This window comes from Ruditapes philippinarum, unplaced genomic scaffold (genome assembly GCF_026571515.1).
Source record: "Ruditapes philippinarum isolate M1 unplaced genomic scaffold, ASM2657151v2 ctg5218_1_1_1_1, whole genome shotgun sequence".
Classification (NCBI taxonomy): Eukaryota; Metazoa; Mollusca; class Bivalvia; order Venerida; family Veneridae; genus Ruditapes; species Ruditapes philippinarum.
The window spans coordinates 14,800-35,225 of NW_026854480.1; the positions used below are offsets into that span (position 1 = coordinate 14,800).

General features: G+C 32.9%; 1 protein-coding gene across 1 annotated transcript; it reads right to left on the bottom strand.

The window, feature by feature from the left end:
- Positions 1–10,650: 10,650 nt before the first annotated feature.
- On the bottom strand, positions 10,651–17,553 carry LOC132740229 (mucin-5AC-like). The gene is made up of 5 exons (XM_060728089.1): positions 17,180–17,553; positions 15,530–15,587; positions 13,401–13,556; positions 12,489–12,598; positions 10,651–12,143 (listed from the first exon to the last, which is right to left on the bottom strand). Exons 1-5 carry the CDS (start codon positions 17,180–17,182, stop codon positions 10,689–10,691), a joined length of 1,782 nt encoding a protein of 593 aa, XP_060584072.1. The 5' UTR covers positions 17,183–17,553; the 3' UTR covers positions 10,651–10,688.
- Positions 17,554–20,426: the final 2,873 nt, after the last annotated feature.

A 20,426-nucleotide genomic window follows, 5' to 3' on the forward strand; every position in this document is an offset into this window, starting at 1 on the left:
GCCAGTGCTTTTAAAAAATAGCATAATTATCTTTTATATACCGGTACATGTGCACTAGTCAGTAGTAATCCTGCCTTCTAAGGTAAAACAGATATTTTTACTTTAGATAAACTGAAGAAAAGCCCTACAAGGTCAAGATTGTGAAATCTTCACTAGATCACAGTGAATATACAACTATATTTAGCTCCATGACTAAATACAGCCACCCACAACCTCCCACTCCCCCCCACACACACACACTGCTCGTCTTCAATTTTGACCTATCCAATACAAAACAAAATCACTTTATTGACCTGAAATATTAAACTGATGAAAATAAGAACCTTCACCCACTTTTCCCTCTATCTTCTGCACTGTCACAGGGGAGACAACTAACTGGTGCATTTTTTTTAATTACTCCAAAGACAGATCACTGAGTTGTGTATTTCCAAAAATGGCATTGTTTATCATTGAGATCGCTATATATATCCATCACATTGTAGTCATGGCAACCGGTGCAGTCTAATATGGCTGTTGCGATTAATGGCGAGTCAACTGTTTCACAAGTCTTTGATTGCTGACTGTATTGATTTACAATGTATTTAGAAACTTTTGTTAAATATGAAAGTGAAAAGATTGGCAAAAATTGTTACCAACAATGTTACAAAATTTATTATTTATATAATATTGTGTTTTCATTTTAAAACTGTCCTTTATAGTCAATTGTAATCATGGACCCTCCGTCCCAAGGGACAAGTGGACTGTTACAATGTACTTCTGTTCGGCTGATTAAGAGACTGTCAGCTGTTTAAATTTGTTGTTTTGGACACATCCCTTGCCAGTTTAGTACCAAAACAAAAGTACCCCATTGCTGCCCCAGCAGTGCTAGGACAGGCACAAGGTGAAATGGTATTTCCCCATTTCTTCTGCTCTGTCCCAGGGATTGATGGTTCATGGTTGTTACAATTGACTGCAGCGTTGCACATGTACATGTATTTGATATGAAGTGATATTAAAGTTGTTATTAATAGTCAATTTTTTTAGCCTTTCATACCAAATTTGTCTTGTTTTGAATATTTGAAACATACCTTTGCTAATGTTAATAATTTGATATCAAAATAACAAGACTGAACAGTATTTACAGTTATTCTTGCTACAAAAATTAAAACATGTATAAAAGTAAATTGTAATTGATTGACATTACGGAGCCATTTCTTTAAAATCGACTTTCATGATGTAAATTAAAAAATATATGTAAAACTATGGTAAAAGTAGAATAGCGAGGAACCATACAACATTTACAAAGTTCCGACAATCCCATTTCCAAAGTGGACAATACGTTAAATTTTTTGTTGTTGTTTATAACATGATTACAAACACATAGCTCTATATGGCACACATTTTGTTGTTAACTTTTTCCAAATTTATTTCTTATCATTTGTTTATTGGTATTTGAAAATGAATTATGATTTTAGAGGATAGGTTTTTCCAATCATTACTATTGAGTACCATCATACTTGTACACCTTATTTTCCTCCCAATATGAAGAAAAATAGCCTGTGTTACATTATTTTATACAATGCAAATATAACACCTTCTGGCTTTGATTATGTGAAACCCCTGTTTTTGGAGAATGATGGGGGGGGGGGGTGTCCCGAATGACCATCTCACTTATACTGTTATCTTTTTTGCTCTGTAGAAAGCTGTGTTAATCTTGTTTTTACATCCCTATTATAAGCAATGGAATGCTCTGATTAAACATGACAAAATAGTCACACAAAAAATAAGCAATGAAATTAGAGTGAAATTTTGTTTTTAAAGTGGCATTATGCCCATCCAAGTGTAAATAGGGAAAATACAGGTGAAAGTCCAAATAACTTTACATTTTTTTCATAAATTTATTTGGTTTTTATTAACCAAAGTGACTTATACAAAATTCAATATGTATTATTAACTTTCATTAAATTGAGTGGAATTGTCTTTAATAGACAGTTTTAACTTTATATATTTTAAATTAAATATTTTTCAATATCATTTGATAGTCAATCACCATAATGATAGTCAATCTTTTCTAAAATAATATATACATGAAGACTTAAATTGTACTTTAAATTCATTTATAGATTAAGTAAATGAAATTATAAATATCTTATATGACAAAAATGATTTGGTAGATCAATTATGTTTGAATTACACTTATTTCATGATTCTAATAATTGTCAACTGTATGATATAAATTGTTACTGTTAATTTATACAATCTTTTTAGACATTGAAGAGTTATCTTTCCTTACCAAAACCAAGATGTTTGGTATAGGCACAAAACTTAAATGAGCCACGTCATGACAAAACCAACATAGTGCGTTTGTGACCAGCATGGATCCAGACCAGCCTGTGCATCCACGCAGTCTGATCAGGATCCATGCTGTTCTCTACATGTTATTGGGTCTGTAAGCGAACAGCATGGATCCTGATCAGACTGCGCAGGCTGGTCTGGATCCATGATGGTCGCAAACCCACTATGTTGGTTTGTCGTGACGCGGCTCAAATGTTTATCTAGTAAAAGGATTAACTCAATTTGGTTTTTTTTTGTGTAAAACAAACATGGTTAACACTAAACTTAGTATGTGTACTTGTTATCGATAAGTTATACACAATTTGTTAATTTCTTTGAGGATACATCAAGCTGACACTTTCATTTGAAGTATAGATCCTTTACTCCTGTGTTATATTGTGGATAGTAAAACATTGCAGCTAATGCTGATAAAAACATAAAAAAAAAATTTGTTTTTAGACGCATTAGATGATTCTCATTACTTTTTTGATTCATTTGAATTGTAACTTATAGTAATTTACTATTACATTAGAATTGAAAGTTTCTGTGCAGTTTAAGGTCTTTGTTTTCTATATATAAAGCACAGTGATGACGTGTAAAGGTGTATATTCTTGTATTGAAGTATGTTAGTGCATATTTGTAATAAACCATGATGAAACCATGTTGTATTTTATTATTTGAGCAGCGCCATGACAAAACCAACATTATCGGTTTGCGACCAGCATGGATTAAGACCAGCCTGCGCATCAGATTCCATGCTGTTCGCTATCAGTTTTTCTAACTGTTATAGGCATTGTAAGCGAACAGCATGGATCCTGATCAGACTTCACAGATGCACAGGCTGGTCTGGATCCATGCTGGTTGCTTCCTGTATTCACACAAAAGTTAACTAACCTACTCATCCGTGTGTATTTACGCTGGTGTAACACTTTGGTAAAGGTTGCCTTGCCACTTAATATCTCACAATTTATTAACTCTTTTTTTTTTGAGATCATAGATCATATCTAAAGGTCACTGTCAAATGTCCAAAACTCTAGCATTGAATTTTGAAATGTATAGCCAGTATAGCCCTTTTGTGAACTAAGTGAAAAAAGCAACAAGAATCTTCACAATTTCTGAAGACAAAAAATTAAAACTCATCACTTGTTTTCAGTATCATAACTGGAGATTACTGTTGCTTGACAATGCCTTTTGGTGAATATTGACCGAATTTATGCTCTTCGTTAACTTAAAAAAATCCTTGTTCAACTTTTTAAAGTTACATTCAATTTTAAGCTATAAAACAATATTGGATATTCACTTAAATGGATACTGAGGCAAATTAATGGCAAACATATTAAAATGATCTTTTGTGCTTAAATCACGCTAAAATGACATTTTTAAAGTCCCAGCACGAATTTCTGTATCAATTCTGTATATTTTGGGTTTTAAGCGTAACTATATACATCTATATATGTTGAGCCGACAGAATCAACGAGTAGTTTAAAAACAAGGCATGTGACTTGAACAAACCCTGAAAATTATAATAACAGATAGTGCGATATTGTATAATCGAATCAAGTCTAAGTCATTCATTTGACATGTTCTTTTAACGTTTCAGAGTTCACTGTGACAACTATTGTGATCTTAACGCCTAACCCGACTCACATGGGTCACCACCATTTTATTCTTGACAAGAAAAAAACTTTTGTTCTTGTGACTGCCTAGTGTATTCATTTTGAGGACATTTCCTAAATAATGAAGGAAAAATTCAAAACGAACAAATGATTATAAGCATTTTCTGAGGCATAATGGGCCTTTAAAACTTACAAAATGTAACAATTGGTGTATGGTCGAGGATATGAACAACTGTGAAGATCAACAATCATAATTATATCTTTAATCAATTTTGGGTGATATTCCAAACTTTGTTCTCTGTTACAGTATAGAAACGATATACATGTATTAGGAAAAATTGCGGCGCTAATTTATACTTGTATTTATCTTCTTATTCCGGGTACTAATTAACGAAGTACCAAATGCTTTTGTTCAAACAAAATTTATTTGTAAAAAGATATCAATTTTATAGCATGCCCATTTTATACAAGTACATCATCTTTTCTTAATATAAAATATGTTTTTTATTTATGTCCATGAAGACTTCTGGTCATTATTTAAATCTATTTCAGTGCTTTGAATGAGTTTATGAATTCATCTGTAGGGTAATCACGTGGCGCGTCCTCTGTCCTTTAGCAGCACGTGGTCTCACTCTTCTGTCACGTGCATCCAACGTGGAAAATACCATAGTGTTATACTTATTTGGTCTTCGGAACCCGTAGTTTTCACTAACAAAATTACCTTCAATAGCATTTTCGATTTCCCTGTCTAACATTTCCAGAGGACTGATGTTTGAATCTGATGGCAAAGTTGCTTGTCTCAAGCGATCATATATATACACCGGCTCATAATCTTCACTTTCCGGGGCCATGTGTCTGCTCCATGTATTTATAACTCCCCAGTTGTATGTTGATTTTACCCGAGGCGGACCGGAGAATATTTGTGGTGGAACATTTCTTGATTCGCTTCTAAGCCCGAAAGCAGCATCTAGATCACAAAACCCTGTCGCCAATGGGATCTTGCTGTCATCGGTGCAAGAGCTTTTTGCTTTAACATATACCGATTTCGATTCGTTTGGACTGAACTGTCTGATTTTCTTACTTAAGTTTGCCACCAATGTTCTTTCGTCTGCTTTTGTAGGGACCCATCCTTTCATTACGAACAAAGATGAGTTGTCCCAAAAGTAATAAACAACCCGCTCAAAATCTGGTCCTGGCTCTTTGCTATTTCCGGCGGCAACGATATACATATATAAAAACATGTATTGACATACCGTAAGAATGGCTCCATCTTTTGGCTTCATTTCTGCAAATCTGTCAAAATCTTTTTGTGGAACGACAAAGTTAAATTCTCCTCTGACTTTTTTATTTAATTTCCACAGCTCGTTAGAAGTATCGTTTTCTACAGGCCTATGGAAACAATTTTTCAACAAATTCAATAGATTTGGAGGCATTTTTAGCGGTTCTGTGCGAAATGCGACAGTTGTTAATGATAGTTACGACGTCATCTGTTTTGACGTTACAGCGTTGACAACGTTATGTAATAGAGACGTCGGGTTAAAGGTCACCGTAGACTAATTGCCATCCAGTGCCGTGCTTGAGAAAAATGTTTATCACATAAACCGCGGCGCAGGAGTGTAATAAAGCCATTTAATAAAAACGATATTACACTAGTGTAATAACACTTTGACGTGATGTCATTTGCGCTATATATAAACATAGCGTTAAAGCGCGCTAATGTTAGCGTTACACTATAGACGCGTCGTTGAAAAATTACTCATTTTAACAGTTTACTGTTCTTATTTTATAAATGTGATAAAAAGAATATTATATTCGTGTAGATTCAATACTAAATTTATTGAACTCGTTGAATAAAACAATATTATGCTCGCCAGAGGCTCGCATAATATGATTTTATTCAACTCGTTCAATAAATTTAGTATTAAACTACACTCATTCAATATCCTCTATTTACTAATAGTTGGTTCGATAAAAGTTGAATGCTATTTTATAATAGTATATACACACGGGCTATTAATTTCATATTTCTTATATTTAAAGTGTTCATGTAATTTCAACGTCTGTACAAGCTAAAGTAGAGTGCTGAGTATGAAAAGTCGGCATTTTTATGAAGTTACGTTTAAAATCAATTTTTGTTGAGAACAGGTTCTTGTCGTCATTTTGTTTAACTGCTAACATCTTTGTTGTTATTTTGTTTAACTGCTAACATCTTTGTTGTCATTTTGTTTAACTGCTAACATCTTTGTTGTCATTTTGTTTAACTGCTGCTAACATCTTTGTTGTCATTTTGTTTAACTGCTAACATCTTTGCCGTCATTTTGTTTAACTGCTAACATCTTTGTTGTCATTTTGTTTAACTGCTAACATCTTTGTTGTCATTTTGTTTAACTGCTAACATCTTTGTTGTTGTCATTTTGTTTAACTGATGCTAACATCTTTGTTGTTATTTTTTTTAACTGCTAACATCTTTAATAAAATAAAAAATTTCAAAAGTTGGAAAAATAATCTTTTATAACTTTTTTCACAAGCATACCAAAATGCCCAAGTTTGCCGGGGAAAACATTTACTTCCCCCGGGACCGCTTCAAAAAGATCACCTCCCAAAATTTATTTAACAAAAAAAAAAGCTCTGCGGCCCCCAAAATTGGGGGCCCCTTTTTGGCCAATTTTGGGATTACAAATAACTTAAAAAATAAAAAAAAAATCAAAACAAAACAATCAAAAACCAACAAAAATGGGAGGCCTAATGAATCTCTAAAAAAAGTGCCTATAAAAATTTTTTATATTTAAAATTTTTCTCTTTTTCCCCAAAATCTTTAAATTAGTTTTTTCCGATATTTAAAAAACCAATTTATAGTTACGCAATCATAATTTATTTACACGGGACAGATTTAATGTACTTTATAATTAGAAGAGAAAAAAAAAAGAAACGCGTTCACAGCCACCAACAAGTTTTGACAATCCGTTTCAGTCTGTGGTGTGATTTTTTTACTTTGTATCATTTTTTAACTTCAATTACACACTGGGTGTTCAAAATTGCAATTAAAATGTCAAATAGTTTCTTATTTTCTCAATATCCTGTAACAAAAGGGCGTTTCACTTTGGTATTTAACTCGTGCAAAACCCACTATTAAATATACAATGGAGGGCAATGTTTATCAGATAATTTACAACAAAAAATATACAATTTACTTTTGACACTTATTGAAGTACAAGGAGCCAAGTATCAAATATCGCCAAATATTGTCATTATAAATTGAATGATAAAAATATCATGTGAGAATTTTACACGGTAAAATCATACTACTGTTTTGTTAATATCACAAGGTTTTCACCCTCAAATAATAATGTATTAGGTTTTTGTTCCTTGTTTTCTTTAGGCCGATTTGAACTGCGTATTTGAATTAAAGACGCACGCATCCACATTTTGTTATTTTTTATGAACATTTAAAATTACGTTCTGCATTGTAACAACATTGTCAAAAATAAACATATAAGATACTTAGCTCTTGAAACAGATGAAAGTTACCTTTAAAATGTCAAAATATGAACCAACATTGCCCTATTTCTGTTAGTAATGGGATGACAAAATACAGAAAGAGTGGCATCGTGCGCAAAATATACAATATGCATCTAAGATATTGTGAAAAAATATATTCCTTAAATCCTTAATAAACAATTCGAACGTAATTTAAAGTAGATTGTTCTATAATTGACACATTTTTCATTAGAATTTAAATATTGATATGAGCCGCGTCATGACAAAACCAACATAATGGGTTTGCGACCAGCATGGATCCAGACCAGCCTGCGCATCCGCGCAGTCTGATCATGATCCATGCTGTTCGCTTACAGACCCTATAACAAGTAGAGAAACTGATAGCGAACAGCATGGATCCTGATCAGACTGCGCGGATGCGCAGGCTGGTCTGGATCCATGCTGGTCGCAACCCATTATGCTGGTTTTGTCGTGACGCGGCTCATATCATCTAGATATTCTTATATAATATTTCTTGAAAATATGTTCTTTTTTAAAAAAAATGTTTATATTAAAAGTTTTAAGTGATGAACATTTATATGATGAAAAATTATATTTTTTTCTAGAACATGTTATTATCTACTATATAGAGGATATTCAAGTTTTTACTATAAAAACATGATTTATTTTCATCGAGTGGTATGAAAATAAATATTTCATGAGTGGCGGTAGCCACGAGTGAAATATGGTAATTTTCATGCCACAAACTTGAATTTTCTGTTTATTATATACAATTTTCTTTTTTTTTGACATTAAAATTTGAAAGACTTTCCCTTAAATTTTGTGAACTGGCAGAATTTAAAAGAAAGTAGTCCTGCAAGACACCAGTGAAAATACGGAAAATATGTTTCACTGCAGTGAAAAATAAATTTTTACAGTGAAAATACGGAAAATGAAAATACGCATTTTATTTCATCAATATTTCTCAATATTTCATTTATAAGTATATAATAAATACATATATATAATATCGGACCATGTATCTCACAATGCAAACAACATCCATATACCGGTATAATTCCTTCATGGTTTGTTGTTATTTCTGATACTTAATACTATCGACATTACTATTGACCTCCATTATATATCAATTTACTCGTCTGATGGCGCGCAGCTTTAAAACACCAGAATGGATTCCTTGAAATGAATTGCTTTAAGCAAAATTTCAATTTTATCCAATTTTTTTTTTAAACATGGTGAATTAAAAATCATTTTTCAATTAAAAAAAGACATGTTATTGAAAGATTTTGTTCCGAAATTTTTTAACTTAAGTTTTCCCTTTTTTGTGGTATGACCTTTTTTTAACCCAAAAAATTACAAAAAGGAACATCTAAGTTTCCATTGGGAAAAAAAATATCGAAATTTTTTTGGGTTTTTTCTGCTTTTAGTTTGGGGTTACCAACAAAAATTTTTTATACATATCCGCAAAATTTTAAACCAGTGTTTCCAAAAAATTTTTATTTTAGAATAAAATTTATGGGAAATTTCAATATAATGGCTTTACTTTTCAAAAATTTAAAAAAGAAACAGCAACAAAAAAACATGAAAAAGGGGGCACAAATTTTTTTCTTAAGTAAATTTTTTTTAAAACTTTTAAAAATATTTTTTTCATTAAAATATCACTAGGTTATATATATAACTTGTCAATTATATCCCTGTTTTTTGATGCCTCTTATTACTCCAAGTCTACTAAATATCTATCCAATTGTACATGAATATGTTATTTAAAAACGCATATTCGTTATCATCAACATTTGAAACAGTTTAAAATTTTATTATGTGAATTCTGACCCTGATTCTCATTCTTCATTCTTTGTGAACATGCGGACCAAATGGCTTCTTTTAAGGTAGTATTCTTTTAAATTATTTGACCCATACTCTGTGTGATGTGAGTCCTAACGCGGAGTGAAAACAGTCATGTGCCCGACCATATGCCGCCCGTAATCCAATTGTTGAAAAAAGTAAGGCCTGTTCCAGTCATTTGGCTCTGAATGGAAGAATTTCTTCCTTAAAAATCTGTCTCGATGTATCGTCAAACCAATACGGAGTATTTGGAATTCATTGTTCGTAGATTAAAAGGGACGGTTCAAAAAGAAAACACCCTTTTTTGAAAGGCAGCTTTCCGGGGGCTCTGACACGAAACCAAAAACGGAAAGGGTGGGCGGGGTAGCTTCCGGGGGAGCGACTTTAAAATTTCAAAATGTTTTTTTTTTTGTTTTTCCAGTTGCCTATACATTCAGAAAAATACAAATTTTGAAAGATTTAAACAATAAGGTTTTTCTGTTTAAAATTACTGATAAACAAATTAAAAAATTAATTTGTGGAAATAATTTTATTTTTATTAAAGTCTCAGAGGGATTTTTAAAACATAGGGAACTTATTTTGATTTAGTAATTTAAAAAATTTTTTTTTTGTACATTTTAATTTTAAAATTTTTGTATTTTTAATTTTAAATTTGATCCCACCGATTCAAAGGGTTTTCCCCAATTTCCCGGTTTGGGCTCCGCCGACGACGTTTGGGAAACCTCGACGTTTCTTTCCTTCCCAATTTTGACATTAAAACCCAAACAAAAATAAAGTAAGCAACACCAAAAGGGAAAAAATTAAAACTAGACATTTTTTATGTTTTTAAAAAGGGGACAAACTGAAAAAAAAGGAAAAAAAAGGTACGAGGGTTGACCGCAAAACTGTTTAGTCCGGTTTTGTTTATTGCAGTTTTGGGGTCAACCCTGGATTAGATTTTTTTTCAATTTCATTAGAATTTCATTAGAATCTTACCATATCTATACATGTACAACATGTACAACATGTATATATGCAAGAAATTAGATTGAAATAGAATAGCAATGAACTGCAGTATTTTGTTTGTTATTCATGGCATGTAACTCAGGTTATCTGAAATAGTTTACTTTTAAGATATTCGATCTACATGTATTTGAAATAATTGTCTATTTTTAACTATGATTTCACAAGAAAGGTTGGTGTGTTATCAATCGAATTAAAAGTCAAATACATGTGTATATAAATATATTTCAGCGGTTATAAAAGAAAAAAAATGTCATTTATAATAAAACGAATAGCTGGGATCATAAACTTGTTAAATGACATTTAAAACTCAAAGTATCTTAGTTTGGAACCAAACGATTTATGGCATTTGGTTGATAACATTGCGTAACACCGAACCTTCAATAAACAGCTTTTATATTAGATAAATAACATTACTTACAGGCTCTGGAAATAAAAAAAAATTATGTGTGTATTATTTTTTGAAAATAAAGTCTTACGAGTTTCACCACTTTCGTTTTCTGAAGAAACTGTAGTAGTCGTAGAATTAGTTGCAACATCGGGAGTCGGAGTTGTAACTGTAATACGGGGTGTTTGCGTGTTTTGCTTTGTGGCTATTAAAGAAGATGTACTGGAAGATGTTGAAGTTATTGGAACCGGCATTGTTGTACTTGTTGAAGACAGAATTTTAGTTGAAAATGTAGAAGTTGAACTGGATGTAGTTGAAGCTACGGTAGATACAGTTTTCAAAGTTTTGGCTGCAGTTGTTGAACTTGTTAGAGGCATGTCTGCAGACGTTAAAACTGTTGTATCAGGGCTTGTCGTGGATGTTTTGGTTGTTATAGGTTCAGTTGTAATAGGACTAGTAGCAGTTGTAGTAAGTTTTGTTGTTGTCGATATAGAAGTTGAATCTGTAAAACCGGAAGTAGATATAGTGGAACCGGATACGGAAGTAACTGGGACGACATTGGTCGTAACGAATACTGTTGTAGGGGAAGTAGACATTGAGGTAGTTGTAGGGGATGAGGTAGTGGTTTCTATTGCAGATGTGGAAGTTGGTTCAGTCACCACAACGGAAGTTGGTACAGTAACAACGGAAGTAGATGTAGTATCAGTTGGAACTGTTGTCACTATTGCTGTACTAAACTGGCCTCTATCAACAGGAGATGTTTGTACGGAAGTAGATGGATGTGAGTTTGTTGTTTCTATATCTTTTGTTACTGTTGTTGAACTTCTACTTGTTGTTGTTGATTTTGTTGTGGTAGATGACTTTGTCGTTAAAGGTGTTGTTAAAGGTGTTGTCCCTAGACCGACAGTGTTAGTAATTGTTTCTGTGGATTTTCCGCTTGTAGGTTTCTCACTTGTTGCACGTGTTGAGGTGGTTGACGTGGATGCAGTTACACTAGTAGTTGTCCCTACATGTGGTTCTGTCGTCATTGTTGTTGTTGTTGTCAACTTACTTATTATAGGAGTAGACGACATGGTAGACGTTGTCACGGCAATGGTTGTGTTGGGAGGGGTGGTAAGTTCCGTTGGTTGAGATGTTATTTTACTGGTTGTTGTTGTTTCAGATGTTTTTGTAATAATCGTTACACCGGAAGTTGAAGCAGCGTTTATAGTTTCTTGTGCAATTGTAGCGGAAGTTGTTGTAACATTGTCAGGCAATACACTAGCTGTTATGGCACTGGTTGGCGTATTGTCAGAAGTTATTTTAGCACTAGTTGTTGTAATGTTTGACTCGGTTGTTAAGCCGTTAGATGTAATGATATCTAGCTTTGTTGAACTCCTTAAAAGCTCACTTGCAATTTTAAACGTTGAAGAAGTCACTGACGTCGTGGAAAGGGTTGATGCCTTTGTAGACGTTTTAGAAACTGATGTTACAGGTTGATCAGTCTGAACGAAACAGTTAAAGGACAAAAAGTCATGTGTTTAAACATACGTCAATGTAGTCAAATACATGTTTAACGTAGCAGTAATGGCGACATGTGAACTAACATTATCGTGATCCCAATAGGGCTTGGAACCATGATCCCTGGTCTAAGAAATAGAAACCTTGACCACTAAACCACCGTTCCCGTTAATGTGATGATTACATAATTATTGGTGAAATGATTATATTAACCTTTTACGGTAAAACAAAAGTGAATGTATTATATGATAAGCTTATTAATAGAATTAATGTTGAATTCTTTATCTACACAATACAGTTATTGGTCAGTTATGAAATAAAAAAGATACTGTAGATGTCAAAGGTAAAGTTCCGCATGTCTCACAGCATGTGACCTCGGCATCTGTATATTGGTCACACAAAAACTTTATACACACCGCACGATCTCCATATAAACAACCTGGAATTGAAAGTTTGTTTTTGAAAAAAATAGATAGATAAATAAGTAAATAAATAAATAATGAAAAAGTAATGAAAACATGCTCTTACATGAAATCTCGAAACAGTCAGAAATTAAATGGATATGCATTGTGTTGACAGTGTGACAAAAAAGCACCTCCACTCCAAAAAGTCCAGTATTGTATTACGTAATAGGAAGTAAAGTGTACGTGATCAGAATAGGACTAGGCTTGAGAATAGATTTAATTATAAGGTAACCGCTCCACTTCTTTTTGATATGACCCCAAAACGCAATTTCCCACAGTATTGAATTGCACGTGTGGTATATAAAGAGAATAAAAAACGATCAGATTAATATTATTCAGATTTATATGTATTTAAAAGGGCTTCACTGAGGTCAAGCATAAAATTGGAATTTTTTACAGAGATAAACTAGGGTACTAAACAACGGAGAAATATGCAAAAGTACCTCGAATCACCCAAAAATAAAATTGTTTTGAGAAATAAAATTGATAGCATAATAGGCATTTAAGGTGGTAAACAGTGATAGGTACAGTTGACTCAATTATTCCGCGTAAGTCGAAGAATTTCTAAAGTCCCTTCAAATTTCCTTCTTTATCTTTATACTAACTCCGCTTAGGTCAAACTTTGACTTACTATAGTCGAAAGGAGTCTTTTGTCTCGTCAATTGAAGTCCAAAATATTTGCATCATGTATATCAAAAGGAAACAAATTTAATGTAACAACTCAAACTTTCAAATCAATTTAGGACCTTTTTCCGTTTTTTTCTCAACAAACATTACCTGGAGCATCTAAACGAACTTGTGTGCAAGAATGACAACAAGCAGATTCTACTTCCGGTTCGTAACATTCTTTTCTCGTAGACGATTGGACCAGATTGTCACATGACTTTCCGTCTCGTGTAAAGTTCGGATCATCGTTACATGTCTCACTATAGACTGAAATAATTCACACAAGGTTAGCTTTTAAAAAGCTAGTAGCGACTCGCCTCGTAATTTCTTTCCAGGGGTGTGTTTAAATGTAAAAATGACTCAGTTCTGTTAGCTGTAGAGACTTCAGCGAACATCAAAAAAAAGTGACATATAAAGTAATGGAAGCCAGTTCTCTCAGTTTAAAACAAAGTAGGAATATGAGTATATATGAAGATTCATGTAAAAAACAGACAGAATGAAGTCACATTTACTATATGGCCTGTTTGACCTTGACATGAAAAAAAATTAGATAAGTAGAATTCATAAAAGATGTCTTGTATACGAAGTTAATTTGTAATATGTTATTTAGTTTTGGAATGAGTGACAGACACAAGTCTAAAGTAAACACAAGTTGTTAATCAATTTCAGCCAGAAAAGCCGGGATCCTATTAAAAAATAGGAGCCCAGGAATTGGCCAGTTCAAGAATATTGTTTTCAGAAAGCTGGGATCGTATCGTATTAAAACTATACGGGATCCCGGATTTGCACCAATTCAAGAATTATAGTCTTTTTGATTTTTTCCAATTAATTAGCATATTAATTATAAGTATTGTGATTTGTTAATTAATAGCTCTAAATATATCTATATCCTAAGTTAAATTAATTAAACTTTCATTACATACAAAAAAAACTTTAACGTTTAATGCTTTCATTACGACAATAATCAACACAAATAAAGTTTATTAGTTTTTTTCCTCTATATCTTATACGATCCCGGATCCCGGGCGTCCCGGATCCCGGCTAGTAAATACATACACTAAAATACCGGAAAGGATGAAATGACCGAAAAAAGGAAAAAAGAAAAATGCACAGAACCCAGATGTCGTTTATGTTATTTACCAAAGGAAAACTTACTACAGAGAAAACAGGACTTGTGAAATCGCGAAATCAAAGTCAGTGTACAAATATGATTTATTGAAAAGAATCCATGAAAACAAACATTTTAATCATCATTATATCTTTGCGCTCAAAACAATACTTGCTGCTTTTTAAAAATGGCGTGAAAATTGAAGGTTTTTTGACGCTATGTAAGATCAAATTTGATTGGCTAAATAATTTTGGATCCTAGCCCTGATAGATAAATTTTGTAGAAAGCTGGAAGCCAAGCTTCGATTAAATTTTTGGATGGATTCGGAGTTTTAGGTTGTTTCTCAGTAAAATCCTTACGGAATACCGGCTCGCCGGGGCGAGCCGGCAAAATGAGCCGCGTCACGACAAAACCAACATAACGGGTTTGCGACCAGCATGGATCCAGACCACCCTGCGCATCCGCACAGTCTGATCAGGATCCATGCTGTTCGCTGTCAGTTTCTCCACTTGCGGATGCGCAGGCAGGTCTGGATTTTGTTGGTTTTGTCGTGACGCGGCTCAAATTTCTTTTAAAAATCTTAGTGTCACTGGTAAAAATATACGCTTGCCTTATTTTTAGCGTTTTAATATTTATATTGATTATTTTATTGATCAATCATTGTGTATCACTTCTTATAAGATCTACATTTACATATAAGAACTTCAATTCACACACTTGTAGGATGGGAATTGATTGCCAAATTATGCGACAATAGATAAATGTGAGGCGAAAGTACAAAAAAAAATATAATTTTAAACTGGGACAAAAATACAAAAAAAGAGTAATTTTTGTCCCAGTTTTGAATTAGCAAGAAAATATTTCTTTATCTACTATGGTGGCTGATTAATGCCATATCGTTATTTCTTTAGAGGCATTTGAATGGGCGACAATGTCATAGAGGGACAGACCACTAACTATATATTTTGTCGTTTTTCTCTTTTTTTTTCTTTATTTTCCGTTTTGTCTGCTAGATGATAGACATTATATAGATTATAAAGTGGATTAAAAAGAGACATTATAGTCTCATGTATGACAAAAATACATTAACTGAATGTGGAAAAGAAATTGAATAAAAATCCTTATACGTTACCTTTATAAAAGAACAAAACCCAGACCGAAATAATATGTGTGTTGGTCATACTTCGAATCTGAAAAATAAACTCCTAAAATGTTTGTTGAGGCGTATATCTATTAAAATGTATCCTTAAAGTAAATAAATCAGTAAGACAGTGCCAGAGAATCAAACGATATGCTTAAATCCGGTTTCAAATAGTTTGAATAATGTTCAAATTGTAATATATTCATCATTATACACTGTACACATATATATTTTATATTTAACCTAAACCTTTAACAGTTATATATAAGATGTACGTATTCAAAAGAAAAAAGTTTGAAGAAAAAAAGTTGAAAATATAACAAAATATGTAGCAATATATGTGAAATATACAAAAAAATGTGAAGGATACGGAGCAATTAATACGGGAAAATATGGGAATTATTCCATAAAATATACCATACATAAGGAGCAATTGATATGTGGAAATATGGGAATTATTCCATAAAATAAATTGATATGGGGAAATATGGGGGAAATACGGAACAATGTGAAGGATAAGGAACAATTAGAAGAATAGGTAGAATTTATTTTGGAAAACAAGGAAATATGATATACATGTACATACAACATGTGAAGGATACGGAACAACTGATATGGAGTAAAAGTGGGAAAGATACGGAGCATGCAATCTTAAAATGATACGAAGCAATTCCGAAAAATACGAAGTACTTAGTGAAAGATACCGAATATGCATGGGTAAGTTACGAAACAGGTCATGTTGTGATATAAAGCAATATAAAGTAATGTATGCAAAGATACAAAGCAATATGAGGAAATACGGAGTAATATGGGAAGGATGCGGACCAATGTGGCTAAGATAGGAAGCAATATTGAAAAATATATACATTGTATATGTATATATAATGAACAGACACGGAGCAGTATGAAAAGGTACGGACCAAAGTGTGAAAGATACGGTAAAAGTTTTGAAGATATTAGGCAATATGGGAAATATACCGACCAGCATGCGGAGAAACATTGGAGAGATACGGGGCAATATATATGATTAAAGTCGAGAAACAACGTCACGTACAGGTAACTTAGGAAATTTATATTATGCCTGGGGGTAAGCTTAAACAAATGTTGGTGCCATCTGAACATCTATTCATAATCACGTTCTAATCCAAAGATAAACAGAAAGGACCAAAAAGTTGCGTTTCAATAAGACTCAATCCCTGTCTGTCAAGTATGAGGGTGATTGTGAAATACAGTTACTGGTCATCTGGTACCGAACAGATTAAAAAAAGAAATTAAAATTTAAGATTAATTTATTAATTTATTTGCGCAGATAATGTTATGTAATTAAATAAGTAATGAATTTGTTAATTAATTAATTAATTAATTAATTAAAGATAACAGACAACTACATAACATTATCTGCGCAAATTATGTATACACCAAATATCTTATTTATTATTATTTATTTAACTTTTATTTTTAGTTTTTCTACAGTTTATATCGCAGTGTAAATATTCTTAAAAAAACTATTTTGCTCACACAGTTTCCGTTTTGAAATATATCGAATTATAATTTATAAAAATAGGAAAAGAAAAAAGAAAAATGATTTCTCAAAAATAACATGTTTGTTTTAATTAAAAGACCATATGAAATTAAACATACCATTTAAGTTCAAATATATCCAAAATTTACAGTTCTATCCACAACTTCAGTTGGTATCGCATTACAACAATGTTTATTTTACCTATTCTTTACTCCGCCACTTTTAAAAGTTATACACGTTTTTTTCCTGTCATTTTATTATAATTCAAAATTTCAAAATTCGCCAAAGAAAAATGTCCATAATATCAAGCTCGTCCCATATCATATTTCCGCAATATCATAACAATTTAAAATTAATTTACCTGAAAATATGAGCACCTTAGATAAATAATGCGATAATTGAAATCTCTAAAATTTGAATAAGAACGCTTAACCTCGACAACCCTCGCACATACATCTTACAATGGTCTAGCATATTAAGTGAAGTAAAGTTAATTGAATTTGTTTTTTCTTTACAAAGAACATACTGTCATCACACTCCATTATGATATAATTATTTTGCCTTTCTATGGAACGCCATAGTGGCTTTTTATGTAATTTTACGGCTTTTGAATATTAACAATTTAAGTACAATAAAGCCTCCAATAAAGTAAATTAAGATAAAGTTTCGGAATGAAAATTATGCTACCTTCCCATTTAAGCAAACAATGGACGTTTATGGTTCTCTGATCTAAATAAATGGAATAACATAATAATTATATATAAACTTTTTAGCACGTGATATTCTCTCTCCTATACATGTATTTGCCAACATATTTTCATATTTGCTTAGATTATCATACAAGACGACCCCAACAATTATAGGGCAATATCATTAACTTCAACAATCCTGAAAGTGTTGGAAAAAAACTCACGTCAAAATTGAATATCCAACAAGGGGGTTTTCAGGAGCAGTTAGGTTGCCTTATGACGTCATTTTTATTACGCAAGTGTGTGCATTATTCTCGATAATACAACAGCAAACTGTATGTGTGTTTTCTAGACGGTAGTCAGGTTTTTCATCGAGTCTGGCATGATGGAATATTGTATACGCTGATAGAGGCTCGTGTCGACAACACAATCATCATCACTAGCATTTAAGGAAATTCACCGGAATATTTTTAGTTATGTCCTGAAGCGGGGATACATAATTATCAGACTTTTCCCAATTTTGTAGGGAACCAGACAAGGAAGTAAAAGTTCACCAGTATTTTATCTTCTTTATATAAATGTACTTATTAATGAACTTGAATCAAGTGGACTTGATTTCTGCATGTACAATTCGAATATATCTTCACCAGCAGTAGCAGATAATATGGTCCTTCAGTGTTTTTTTTCTTTATACAACTGCTACCCTAAAACGATACTGTTCCCAATAGAAAATAGACATTAAAATTCCCAATTTCCAAAGTTGAAATTCCCAAAATGGCTGTTCAAAATTTCCACAAGGCCAAAAGATTTCTGTGAAATCATTTAAATCCAACATATTCATATAAATCATCACTCAATAGTTCTACCTGGACAGTGGAAGCTGTTAGCTATCTTTATTCATGATGTCTATCTTATTTGTAGCTGAAAAAATGCATTAAAAAAATTCCCAATTTAAGTCAAAATAACGCATTTTTTTCCCAATCAGTCTGGTACTGGCACCATTCCCAAAGTAGAGAAAAAAAACACTGTCCTTGTATCATTCTCAAAGCATGGACTGGACATAATGTTATCAATTTGAAACAGATATTCCTTAAAGTGGTTTCGAGTACAATGCCAATAAATAATTATACAGACAGTGATATTGATATTTCCAATCTGGAAAAAGCGCACCGATTCTGCCTTAAAAAAACTATTCAGTCATTTGCAACAAGCACAAGCACGCAATCCACCTTAATTAGCTGTATTGGACATGAGTTCAATAGAATTAAATGTTGAATTTATGAATTTGACGTTTCTACTTGGCTGATATTTTGTTAATGACTAAAATATTGTTTAATTGAAGGTTTAAGTTATGCCACTGACGAAATATTTGTAAAATGTTGAGAGAAATTGCCAAATATTATTCCAAAAAATCAGACTGACTTTCAGGTTTTCATTGAATTTATCTTTGCTTGACTATGTTTGTGGTAAGTGTCTGCGGTATCAATTCTTGTAAATCTCGGTCTTCAGGCTGAATAGTCTTTTCAAATTTTATTTTAAAAATTTAATTGAAGACAATGCTAGAATTGAATGCGGTTTTCCAATGTATAGTCAAAGGCTTTCCTTGTTGATCTTGTTTATCATATTTTACTCTATTTGCAGCACTTTGATTTTAATCATTTCATCGGAAACTTTCATAATATTATTTTAGTGATTCTCATCTCATATTTACTTTTGTGTCACGGTTCAGAACTGTTCACTATTTCGGGGAGAAGATGTGTAAGCGGCCGGATAGCTCAGTCGGTAGAGCCGCGGAACGGTATTCCGAGGGTCCCGGGTTCGAGTCCCGGTCAGGCTGCACATTTTTCTCACCCTGTGACATTTGGCGCCCAACGTGGGGCCGTGACTGCCTCTAGCTCAGAGTTCAATTAGCATTGCTCTGTAGCTTTGTGAAATTCGAGGACGAATTTCAATATTGTGGTGAAGTATGTCACGGTTCAGAACTGTTCACTATTTCGGGGAGAAGATGTGTAAGCGGCCGGATAGCTCAGTCGGTAGAGCCGCGGAACGGTATTCCGAGGGTCCCGGGTTCGAGTCCCGGTCAGGCTGCACATTTTTCTCACCCTGTGACATTTGCATACAGTACACACGCACAGGGTTATAAGAAATCTTTTATTCACTACGCACACAATTGAACACGCAACAGCCACTACATTTTCCGTGCACACGCAATACCTGTCGCGTGTGCATGATAAGGTATCGTGTGCGAACGTAGTAAATATAAGAGATGTTCAACCAATCTTTTTAATGCCACCGAAATATTCGAATAAAGAAAAAAATAATTATGAAAATAAAATAGATTTAGTGTTCTTTGACTCTACTGTGTCAAGCGCAATATTTCGGTCACTCCATAATCGGTAAGGTACTCCGAATGTCTAATCAGTGTCATTTGAATGCATTCTTTCGTGCGTCCCGGAGAAGATTAGATTAAAAATGAAACCAGCAATAGTTGCCGATGAAATGTTTCCCGAGGGAGCAGGCCCGTACATGGAAATAGAAGAGGTTTGTATTCCACGAATAACGATAGGTTTAGTTAAGACAGAGTTAAAATATTAAAATGTTATTGTTTTCAAAATTATTCGTCCTCAATAAATTTCAACCCCAATAAACTAATCCGGGTCCACTCGGCCCTAAAACT